At 43.5% G+C, this 12,939-nt stretch overlaps 1 protein-coding gene across 2 annotated transcripts in view; it reads left to right on the top strand.

Annotated features, from left to right (window-relative positions):
• TRPC3 (transient receptor potential cation channel subfamily C member 3) overlaps positions 1-12,939 on the top strand; it is a 309,905-nt gene that overhangs the window by 277,768 nt on the left and 19,198 nt on the right. For both annotated transcript variants that reach the window (XM_073603492.1, XM_073603502.1), the window contains exon 9: positions 11,788-11,997. In XM_073603492.1, coding sequence (XP_073459593.1) covers positions 11,788-11,997 — 210 coding nt within the window. The remainder of the gene's footprint in view (positions 1-11,787; positions 11,998-12,939) is intronic.

The following is a 12,939-nucleotide window of genomic DNA, read 5'->3' as shown; positions in this document are numbered from 1 at the left end:
ATGCAGGTCCTGTCCCTTTTATCCGTCTGGGCAGAGTACTGGAGGGAGTGGCAGGCTGCTGGTGGCAAGTGGCACACTGTGTCTGGTGGCAGGCTGTGGGTGGCAAGTAGCACACTGTATCTGATGGCAAGTGGCACACTGTATCTGGTGGCAAGTGGCACACTGTATCTGGTGGCATGCTGCTGGTGGCAAGTAGCACACCGTATCTGGTAGCATGCTGCTGGTGACAAGTGGCACACCATATCTGGTGGCATGCTGCTTGTGGCAAGTGGCACACCGTATCTGGTGGCATGCTGCTGGTGGCAAGTAGCACACCGTATCTGGTAGCATGCTGCTGGTGACAAGTGGCACACCATATCTGGTGGCATGCTGCTGGTGGCAAGTAGCACACTGTGTCTGGTGGCAGGCTGTGGGTGGCAAGTAGCACACCGTATCTGGTGGCAGGCTGCTGGTGGCAAGTGGCACACTGTATCTGGTGGCAGGCTGCTAGTGGCAAGTGGCACACTGTATCTGGTGGCAGGCTGCTGGTGGCAAGTGGCACACTGTATCTGGTGTCAGGATGCTGGTGGCAAGTGGCACACTGTATCTGGTGGCAGGCTGTTAGTGGCAAGTGGAACACTGTGTCTGGTGGCAGGCTGTGGGTGGCAAGTAGCACACCGTATCTGGTGGCAGGCTGTGGGTGGCAAGTAGCACACTATATCTGGTGGCAAGCTGCTGGTGGCAAGTGGCACACCGTATCTGGTGGCATGCTGCTGGTGGCAAGTGGCACACCATATCTGGTGGCATGCTGCTGGTGGCAAGTGGCACACCATATCTGGTGGCAGGCTGCTGGTAGCAAGTGACACAACATATCTGGTGGCAGGCAGGCGTGGGGCCCCCAGGCCCTATATACTCTGAACAGCGGTATACAGGCGGTGCAAACAAGACAGGGACTGTAGGTTTGTTGTTAAGTAGAATCTGTTTGTAATTTTGAACTGGTACATTTTTAAAGTGTAGCTCCAGCCAAAAAAAAAATTTTTAAGCTTTTTGGAAAACATAGGGAAGGGTTATCACCCCTGTAACATTTGTTTTGCTGTCTGTGCACCTCTTCAGAAGATTTCACCTCACTTTCTGTTCCAATGACAAATGTTTTTTGAAAATTTGGGGTTTTTAGTGAAACAAGGATTGGTGATAAAGCATCAGTGAAGAGGAGACACCTTTTTCCCATATTAACTCTTACAGGAGAGAATTTCCCTTCCTAGGGGTAGATTTCATCTCACTTCCTGTTGTCTCCTTCCATTTGCAAGTAGGAGTCGTTTGTAAGTTGGATGTTTGAAAGTAGGGGCCTGTCCTATATACTCTGCAGAAATTGGGGCCTTAGGTGTTGGTGTTGCCACAACACTGTAAGCCCTCACAGTTACTTTTGGCGGACGCAGGAATGGGCTCTGCTGTGAAATATTAGATCAAGAATTGTAATTACATGCCATTGTTGAACAGTGGTAGAAAAATTGGGCCTTTGGTGGCGGTGGTGGTGCTGGTGCCACAACACTGTAATGCCCTGTACACACGGTCAGATTTTCCGACGGAAAATGTGTGATAGGACCTTGTTGTCGGAAATTCCGACCGTGTGTAGGCTCCACCACACATTTTCCATCGGAATTTCCGACACACAAAGTTTGAGAGCTTGCTATAAAATTTTCCGACAACAAAATCTGTTGTCGGAAATTCCGATCGTGTGTACACAAATCCGACGCACAAAGTGCCATGCATGCTCAGAATAAATTAAGAGACAAAAGCTATTGGCTACTGCCCCGTTTATAGTCCTGACGTACGTGTTTTACGTCACCGCGTTTAGAACGATCGGATTTTCCGACAACTTTGTGTGACCGTGTGTATGCAAGACAAGTTTGAGCCAACATCCGTCGGAAAAAATCCATGGATTTTGTTGTCGGAATGTCCGATCAATGTCCGACCGTGTGTACAGGGCATTAGTCCTCACAGTTACTCTTGGTGGGCGCTGGAATGGGCCCTGCTCTGAAATATTATATCAAGAATTGTAATTACATGCACCTGTTGAAAAGGGGCAGAAGAATTGAGCCTTGGTGGTGGTGGTGGTGTTGCTACAACACTATAAGCCCTCACAGTTACTCTTAGTGGGTGCAGGAATGGGCCCTGCTGTGAAATATTAGATCAAGAATTGTAATTACATGTCCCTGTTGAACAGGGGCAGAAAAATTGGGCCTTAGGCACTGGTGCCACAACACTGCAACCCCTCACAGATGCTATAGATGGAGCACAGGAATGAGCCTTGCTGCAAAGTATTGCATCAAAAATTGTAATTACATGCCCCTGTTAAACAGGGGCAGAAAAATTGCCACAACACTGCAACCCCTCACAGATGCTGTAGTTGGGGCGCAATATTGTAAAGTATTGCATCAAAAATTGTAATTATAGGCTCCTGTTAAACAGGGGCTGAAAAATTGGGCCTTGGGCACTGGTGCTGGTGCCACAACACTGCAACCCCTCACAGATACTCTAGTTGGAGCGCAGGAATGAGCCCTGCTGCAAAGTATTGCATCAAAAATTGTAATTACATGCCCCTGTTAAACAGAGGCAGAAAAATTGGACCTTGGCCACTGGTGGTGGTGCCCAGAACCAAAAATGTACTTACAAACTATCAGCATGAAAATTGAGGAGGAAGAGGATTGTGACTCAGCATAACAGGATAGTCACTCAGCATCAGCATAGGCAGTCTTGAAGGGATCTCACATTAAAAAAAAAAAATCAATCGGTTACATCAGCATCAGGTGCTTGGTAGCTGGTGATCCAAGACTCATTCATTTTTATGAAGGTCAGCCTATCGACCGATTCGGTGGACAGGCGCACCCTGTGATCGGTTACAAAGCCTCCAGCAGCACTGAATGTGCGTTCCGAAAGAACACTGGATGCAGGACAGGCCAGTAGCTCAATTGCATACTGTGCAAGCTCTGGCCAGTGATCCATCCTCAAGACCCAGTAACCCAGAGGATTTTCAATGGGAAAGGTGTCAAAGTCTGATCCTGCCCCTAGGTAATCCTGCACCATGTGAATCAGACGCTGGCGATGGTTGCTGGAACCGATCAGGCCTTGGGGCTGCAGACTAAAAAATTGTCTGAACGCATTGGTCAGATGGCCACCTTCTCCACCGCTCCTTCTGTGACTGACCAAAGCCTCAGCAACACGTTGTCCAGGAGGACCAGGAAATTGTAACCCCTTACCGCTGACCGCCCTGTCCAGCGAGGCCAAGACATTGCCTTTCACATGCCGGTAGAGAGCCGCAATCGCCTTCCGTGAGAAAAAATGGCGTTTGGGAACCTGCCACTGAGGAACCGCACATTCCACAAACTCACAGAAGGGGGCAGAGTCTACCAACTGAAAAGGCAGCAGTTGAAGTGCTAGCAATTTAGCCAAGCTAGTATTCAACCGCTGGGCATGTGGATGGCTGGGAGTGAACTTCTTTCTGCGGTGCAGCAGCTGGGGCAGGGAAATTTGCCTGGTACAATCTGACATTGGTGTACTGATAGCAGATTGCCCGCAAGTACTTGGCTGTGACACACCTAATTCTACACCTTTATTTCTCTCAGTGCAGGTTTCAGAGAGGACTGAAGGTATAGTGGGTTTGGAGATCCCAGCTGATGAGGAGCAAGGAGAAGTCCGCTTTGTTCTCTGGTGTGGGTCTTTTGGGTACGCTTGCCAACGAACTGCATGGCAGGTCGACATATGTCTGGTCAAGCATGTGGTGCCCAAGCGGGTGATGTTTTGGCCACACGAGATATGCTTGAGACATATGTTGCAAATAGCAGTGGTGGGATCTGATGCACTCGTCTCAAAAAAGGCCCACACCAAAGAACTTTTGGAATAATGCGCAGACAGCAGCACCCTGCACATGCGGAGCTCTGCGGTGTGATGCAGTCAGTGTGCTGCCCTTAAGCTGGCCCCTGGAGGGCATCCTGCCTCGTTGGAGATATGTCGCCTCCTCCACCTCCTCTCTCATATCAGGCACCCATGTGGAGTCAGTGACCTCATCATCCCCTCCCTCCTCATCACTGGAGCAAACCTGGCAGTATGCTGCAGCAGGGGGAACATGACTGCCAGATTGCTGTCCTTCATGGGCACCCCCCCTCTCTGGGCTCACCTTACTGCCTTCCTCTAGCTGTGTACCATCATCGGAGCCTTCAAAACACTGGGCATCCTCCTGGAGCATGTACCCAACACTGTGGTCAAACAGTTCGGGGGACTCCTCAGGAGGACATGGTGGGGCTAGGGAAGGAGTGACTGATGCCGTTGAGCCGAGGGAGGAGGCCGCGTTGGCAGCTGCTTTGCCAGACAAAGTACCCTGAGCCTGGGTGAGAGAGGATGAGGAGGATGAGGACGGCTTGGTCATCCACGCTACCAAGTCTTCCGCATGTTGCCGCTCAACACGGCCAGCTGGCGGAAAAAAGGACAAGCGTGTCCCACTGCCATGTACTGATGAGGATGCACCGTCTCCACAGCCAGCACTGTTGCCTCTAGACACAGAGCCTGCTTGCCCTCTTCTATTGGCTTGTGACTGTCTGCCTCTCCTTGTTGGCCTTCCAGACATACTAATGGCCTGAAGTGAGATGTAGCTAGCAGAATCAACTGCCTGCCTGTAGTATTATTAGTATGAGAACACCAGCAATTGTCTTCATGTAGCTTTAGGTGCACACTGTGCAGAGGACACAGTACACTAACTGTAAATACTGCAGCTGCCTGCCTGTGGTACTAATAGGATCAGAAGAACACCACCACTTTTCTTCCAGTAGCTTTAGGTGCAGACTGTGCAGAGGACACAGTACACTAACTGTAAATACTGTAGCTGCCTGCCTGTGGTATTAATAGGATCAGAACAACAGCAATTGTCTTCAGGTAGCTTTAGGTGCACACTGTGCAGAGGACGCAGTACACTAACTGTAAATACTGCAGCTGCCTGCCTGTGATATTAATAGGATCAGAAGAACACCACCAATTTTCTTCAGGTAGCTTTAGGTGCACACTGTGCAGAGGATGCACTACACTAACTGTAAATACTGCAGCTGCCTGCCTGTGGTATTAATAGGATCAGAACAACAGCAATTGTCGTCAGGTAGCTTTAGGTGCACAATGTGCAGAGGACGCACTACACTAACTGTAAATACTGCAGCTGCCTGCGGTACTAATAGGATCAGAAGAACACCACCAATTTTCTTCAGGTAACTTTAGGTGCACACTGTGCAGAGGACGCACTACACTTACTGTAAATACTGCAACTGCCTGCGGTACTAATAGGATAAGAAGAACACCACCAATTTTCTTCAGGTAGTTTTAGGTGCACACTGTGCAGAGGACGCACTACACTAACTGTAAATACTGCAACTGCCTGCGGTACTAAAAGGATCAGAAGAACACCACCAACTTTCTTCAGGTAGCTTTAGGTGCACACTGTGACGCACTACAATAACTGTAAATACTGTAGCTAATAAGACTAAAAGGATCAGAAGAACACCAGCAATTTTCTTCAGGTAGCTGTAAATAATGTAAAAACACCTGCCTGCCTGTCAGTAGGAAGAGAATAACAGGAACGGATCTAGCTAAACTGAATACAGTGTGTATATATATATATATATATATATATATATATATATATATACATATCCACACAACACCTAGGATGCATATATATACTCAATACACTGTAAGTGCAGCTAACTGACTCTCCTGCCTACTCTGTTTAACTTAAATCAAATGACACTCTCTCTCTCTCTCTATCTCTCTCTCAGCGCCGGAACACACTACACAGGGCCGACGTGCAGGCAGCCTTATATAGAGTGGGGCGTGTACTAAACCCCCTGAGCCATAATTATCCAAAGCCACCCTGGCTTTGGCCAATTATGGCTCTCTGTAAAGACGGCGCTGTGTGGCCAAGCATGTGGGTTATAGTGCATGTTGGCCAATCATCAGCCAGCAATGCACTGCGATGCCGCAGTAAATTATGGGCCGTGACGCGCCACTAGAATTTGGCCCAAGCGGCCCATATCGTTCGCAATTCGACGAACGGTCGAACATGGGTTCAACTCGAACTCGAAGCTCATCCCTATTAGTGAGAGACCGCATAGCAGGTGGTATCGGTGGTGTTGCTGCTGCTCAAAGGCTGCACAGCTGATATTACTGGTGAGAGTATATTTAATTTGTTTTAGCAAAAAATTTTTGCATTTTCATTTTGTTTCCATAAAAAGGCCCACCAAAATCCTCAGCACCAGGCACATGATGCTCTTAATATGGCCCTGGTAAGCAGCCTTATATAGTGTGGGGTGTGGACTTAGTCCCCCTGAGCCATGATTGGCCAAAGGCACCCTACTTTTTTCCAATTATGGCTCTCACAGCAGAGTGTGCTGTGTTTGGCAAAGGCATGCAGGTCAAGTGCACGCTTTGGCCAATCAGCAGAAATTGATGCACTGCGATCCCGCAGTGCATTATGGGGCGCTCCGCGGCGCTTGAATTTGCCGCCAACGCCCCATAATATTCGCTGTTCGGCGTAAGAGCGAACACCCGATGTTCGACTCGAACATCGAGCTCATCCCTACTGCTCATTGTAAACCTATTGACATTAGCATGCAGTGAGGGTGAGCATCTAGGAAATGAGGCAAGATTTCCGCACACACTGCAATCTAAATGAAAATTACTTCTGCATGGAATCCACAATGAAACTCAAGCATGTTCAACAAAATCAGTTAAATTATTTTTTGTGATAGAGCTTCTTCTAGCCTATGACCAGGTCCATCAGACACTTTTGCCTCTATAGATTTATCTACATCTCAAATGCCCATGTCATTACAAGGAGCATGTGCTCTGTATTCTGACTGGTAAAGTACGTTATAAAGGATTAGTTAGGGCCATAGCTTCCCTGAGAAAAGCTTGAAATGTCACAGGATGAGCCCAAAAAAGGGAGGCATAACTTAAAATTCTAACCAGGTTTCCTTCTAACATATGACCCTGTATATGCCAGGGAACCAATGCTTTGATTAGTCTGTATCACCACACTATTTCTGTTATGTTTATGAAGACTTGTTGGCAAATATAAGGTGTGGGGAATAGTGACGGTAGAAGGGATGGCAGCACCAGACATGCTGAGTCAGGTGGCATATTTAGGGAAAAAGCTGTTGGTGGAACACTGGACCTTAGTTAGGTCAGTTGCTGTCAGGTTTGAGAGGAATGGTTTTCCAAAATATAGGGGAGTATAGCGCTTAGGAATGCCACTGTCCCCAGATGGGTCTGTGGAAACATTAAAAGTAATCAAAGGATGAGAGTATGTTAGAAATTCTGTATATAGTTTTACAGAACAGACAGACAGTGCACAGTCAACATGGGCTTTGCTGCTTAACTGGAATCAGGAACAGGAACATTATTATACAGAGAAAAGACATAGAGTTTAGGTATAGATGCAGCTAAAAACTTATGACCATCTACTGGCTGATGTAGTTGTTGCACAAAATACATGAACAATGTATTCCAGCACCCCCGCTCAACAACCACTCCTTATATTAGTCCCATTTCAGATCTCAGTTCTATAAATCTGTTTCTTGTAAGCGGTTTTCTCAAATGCTGTGATCCACTCATGAGTTGGAAGCCTTTGCATCCCATCCCATGAATCTGGCTATGGTTTGAATGCTACACGAGCAACTTAGGACAGACGTTTGGCTAGGATGCCTTTATTGTTTCTAGTGGATTTCCTGATTGAAGCTTTTTTTGGCCTGGTTTCTTCTTTTACAGTGTTTGGATTTAACTGTGTTAATTCCTATCTCAGTTGTGACTTTGTTGCTTATCTTTATGTGACACTGATGTGGAATTTCCATCAGCTTGAAGCGTTTGTGTTCATTTATGAAATTTTGAACACACTGAAGCTTCATCAACAATTACAGTTCTACTGATGATTACCTTGTTTCTGACTTGGTGTAGAATTCTCTATCCCTTTTAAAATTTACTGTACCCCACAAGTACACCTTCCTTTGCACATGTATCCAATTTTGTACGTTTTTCTTTTGGGATGTGCACATAGGCTTTGCTTTCAAAAATTTTGGTTCAAATTCAAAGCCTGTCATAATTGCCACCCCCAGTATGTGGTTGGCATATCTGCATCAAACACCATGGTTCTTCCACTGTCACATAGGAGTAGGATTCATTCTTTCTGCAACCCCATTTTGTTCTGGCTTGTATGGTACAGTAGTTTGAAATATTATGCCATTCTTTCTGAGAATCGCCTGCGTGTTATCACCTGTATATTCAGTTCCATTGTCTGTGTGCAATACATTTGCCATTTTGCCGAATTTGTTGCTTACTCAAGCCAAATTCTGTTCAAGTTTCTCTGGTACTTCACTTTATTGTGTAACAGATATAGTGTAGTATACTTGGCGAATCATCCATAAAAGTGAGGAAATACCTCTTCTTTCCTGGAGTCAATTATTCCATTGGACCACAAAGATCTGAATTCAGTCCATAGGTTTCTTAGCTCTGCTGTTACTCTGCTTTGGAAAGGCTTTTTTGTAATTTTTCCTTTTATACAGCTAGTGCATTTCACTGTTTGATCACATGGACTAACTTTTATTCCACTTGCATAGTCATTCTCAGTTTTTATTTATTATGTCAGGACTTCTGTGCCCAAGTCGTCTGCGGCATGTGTGAATGTAATTTGAATGTTTTTTCCCCCTTGGCAGTATTAACCACCCCTTTGCAGTTCAGCTAATACAGTTCGTCTGTAATTTTAGCCTTTGCAAGTAAGATATCCCCATTTGTGATAGCACAACTGTCATCTTAGGAAGGTCACTACAATGCCTTGTTTTGTGAGCTTCTTCACTGACAAAAAAATACATTTCAAGAGCAGGAACATAGAGAAAATTTTTCACAGATATCTTTCTGGTGACACTCTGGGAAATAGGACAGTAAAGAAAAACGTCTCCTATTCCTTCTGATTCCAATATTTGCCCATTAGCAGTGGTGATATTTTCTGTTTTACTCTGGTCAAGGTGAATAAAGACATTTCTGTCATTTGTTACTTTGTTACGTGACTCGTAGCTCCTGAATCCACACACCATGCATGCAAAGATGAGGTGCAACCCAGAGGAAGCAAAATCAGTGAGGAAAGATTATGAGGAAGCAAAATCAGTTTCTTCCTTCACACGTTTGGCCTTTTGTAGTTTAGTTTGTTTTTGCATTGTAGCTTTCCAGATTCCGCAATCTGCTTTTAAATTACCTTGTTTCTTGCACACAAAGCATTCACGTGTTTCTTGTTGCATGTTACTGTTTTAATTCCTATTTTTGTCTTTAAAGCAGACACTGTGACAGAAGCATCATCAGTGTTAATGCTTTCTGTTTTATGCTTATATTCATCCGCAAGCTTGCCCTTAACATATTCCAATGTCAGTTCATAATCTGGACATGTATCAAGTGCTGTGACAAGCATTTTATAACTTTCTGGTAAACCACTGAGTAATAGTGCTGCAACATGAAAATCTTTTATTTCTTCTAATATAACTCTCAGGTGTTCAACCATTTCCAAGGTGTGCCTTATGTAATCCTGCATATCCTGGCCATTCATTACCTTGGTTTGGTATCAAATACAGTTTATTGCTGAGATTAGCTCTTTCATGTACTTTTTGTACTCCTTCCCACATTTCTTTAACAGTTTCACACTTACATATATGTGTGATTTGATCATCTTCTATGCTAAGAGAAATTGTGTTCTGAGGTTTTTGGTCTCTATCTATCTCTATCCACTAAACTGAAGGGTGTTCTGGCCTGACATCATTTATACATTTCCACATACCTTCTTTTATTAGAAGCATTTTAAAGCATTTTGAATGTCCAAGACTGGTAGTTCTGGTTTGTCAGATTTGCAGATGAAAGCTTTGTTGTAGCCGTGTTGCTGGCAATTTTCTGTTATTCTTTTGCAGTCTTTTTTATTGCTGTATCTTGCACTGGGTTCTCAGCTTTTCTCTGGGTGTCTGGGTTATGTCTGAGCCCATAACCTGTTAGAAATTCTGTACAGTATATAGCCCTACAGAACAGACAGACAGTACACAGTCTACATGGGGCTTTGCTGCTTAACTGGAAGCAGGAATAGGAACTTTATTATACAGAGAAAAGACATAGGATTTAACCATAGATGCAGTTAAAAACTTATAAACACTGCCATCTACTGGCTGATGTAGTTGTTGCACAAAATACATGAATAATGTATTCCAACAGAGAGTCACAAAAATTCCAAGTGAGCCCAGTAGGTCTTTATTAGCATCAGCAGATGTCATAAAGTATACAATGCAGCCAGGCCGCACTCTTTCAGATTATGTCAATCTAGCAGATACTTGCTCCCTTCACATTACTGGAAACTGTGAGTGCACCTGGTTGGACAGCTTTCCCTCCGAGTTTGTTGTGAACTGTTGCTGTGCTATTTCTATACAAGTTTTCCATTGCACTTGACAGTGTGAATTATTGCAGCTGCACCATCCTGCACCCTACCTACATGCATTGTATGCTTTATGACATCTTCTGATGCTAATAAAGACCTACTGGACTCATTTGTACCCTGTGTGTCACTGTTATCACTTCACTTTGCTACTGTTAACAGGGCATTTTTAAGAAGGAATTCTTCCTGAAGTGACATCTGTTATCATGAGCTTTAGTTTTATTTGGTGACCACAGATGGAGATAACATGAGTCACATGTGCTTAAGATAAAAAGCTGGAAAATATAGTAAAGGCCCTTGACGTTTTTCTGAAATGATTATAAAACAATCATTTAATAACTGAAATTGTACCACTTATGCAGGGTTCGGGTAGTAAATTTATATATGAATAATGAACACCCAAAAAAGAACTTCACAATTCCCACGACCTATACTAGTAATAGTATTTCCATGGGTGCGAAAGCAGCTGTCAGGGGAATGTGACTTGATGAGTTCTTGAGTGTGATCAATATTTTATAAATAATAAAATTAAAGTCCTCATCAAATAATACCCAGTCAGTTCAGGATTTGCTCTAAAGGCTTGTCTCATTTATATTTTAAGGCTCTTTTACTAAGTTGGGTCCTCTTGCAGACATAGATTAGATGACATAACTGGTCAAAGCTATAAATTTTATCGCATTTCAATGACTGCAGTAAAATGAAAAAAAAAAAAAAAGGTGATTTCCTCTGGAAAGATTTATGCCTAGTCCTTCTGTACTGTAAATCTTGTATTAGAAGCTTGCAAAAGGAAAACAACATTTACATCACCTCAGCCATGCTCTAGCTTCCATCATGGATCACTGAAGACATTTCTGCCTGCTTTGCTGCAACTCATCAGTAACAAACACCATATGCATTTATCAGCTAAAGAATGAACTGAGAGAAAGGCTTTGCACTGCAAAGAATAGAAAGAAACTTCACTAAAGATGCAGATGGAGTGTTAGGCAATACTGCTCCTAATTTGTAACCTTCCCATTGTATCATACACTTACAGGGCCAATCCACCAAAAACATTTTTTTTTTTTTTTGTGGATCACTTTTACAAATCTTTTTTTGCATTGTACTAAAACTGCTGCATGCCAGTATTATTCAACCTAACATAATGAAAACAATAAGCAGTATACCTATAATACAGATCCAATTAATTCCTTGAATTAGACAGGTCCTAAATGATGAAAATGAAAAATATTTGAATGTTAAAAGACTTTAGAATGTTATATGCCTATGAAGCCAATGTGTACAATATTTTTTGTTTCTCTTTCTACTATGTCCAGGATGATAGTGATGTGGAATGGAAATTTGCTCGATCAAAATTATGGTTGTCTTATTTTGATGATGGGAAGACCCTTCCGCCCCCATTCAGCGTTGTGCCAAGTCCAAAGTCCTTTGTGTACCTAATCTTAAGGACCATCAATTTTTGCAAGTGCAGGACAAAAAAACTACAGAAAGACATTGAAATAGGGATGGGTGACTCCAAATCCAGGGTAAAGGTTTACCAATTTTTGAAACACTGTTGTAATGTCAAATACATATTTGGTATAAATATGTTTAATGGGTTGGGACACTAATGGAAGATGGCATCTTGTTTATTTTATTTAGACAAATATGCATCGTTTAGCTAATGTGATGCTAGTCTAGCATTTAAATATGTACTCTAGGCAGACCTAAAGACAGCACTTAAAGCACTTGTGTGTCATAAAAAATATACTCCCCAAAAGATTACATGAATGTGGGCTCAACAGGCAATAGTCAATGTAATACTAGTTTGGAGTAAATTCCTGTATCTCACTAAATGGCAACAGTCAGTCTGGGAGACGGAGACTAGCACTAGGGACTAGTCCGAATCTGCTGCAGGACACATAAAAAAGCCGTTTCTTCGGTGTAATGTTGTTGCTTCATTGTCCAGTTAGCATCCGCCTAGGGGTATGTTTTTTAATAGGCTATACTCCAGCTGCAGTAGAGGCTGAAAGGCTTGCCTGATGGATCACAAGGCTGGCTAAGCATAATTAAACATTTTTTTGGCTTGTAGAACAGTTTTTGTGTATTTCAACTGCTTGCCTTGAGTTTTACGTTAAAAATGAAGTCGATACCCCTAAGCACTCTGTCGAAATTTAAGTTACACCTGGTGGAGAAGAAGGTCATTGTGCAGGTCCCAGTTCCTGGCAAGCAGAGAATGCTCTGTGCTAAGCCTGTCAATGGGTTTCAGTGAAGGATTCAGTGAAATTCATCCACAAGCAACCTTTCAGTGCAGTTGCAAGCCCATGGATCTTTGTGGCTATAGCCTTTGCAAAATTAAAATGGAATTAACATAGTCTCCAAACTAAACTTATTGTTATAGTCTTATACTAAAAAATAATAACAAGATATATAAATATCACCTGCTTGTCCCTGATATCTTGCAAACCTAGCCCTTGACCTATACAGCC

This window comes from Aquarana catesbeiana, linkage group LG01 (genome assembly GCF_042186555.1).
Source record: "Aquarana catesbeiana isolate 2022-GZ linkage group LG01, ASM4218655v1, whole genome shotgun sequence".
NCBI lineage: Eukaryota > Metazoa > Chordata > Amphibia > Anura > Ranidae > Aquarana > Aquarana catesbeiana.
The sequence above is the reverse complement of the archived record's forward strand: the minus strand, read 5'-3'. Positions and strand labels throughout refer to the sequence as shown.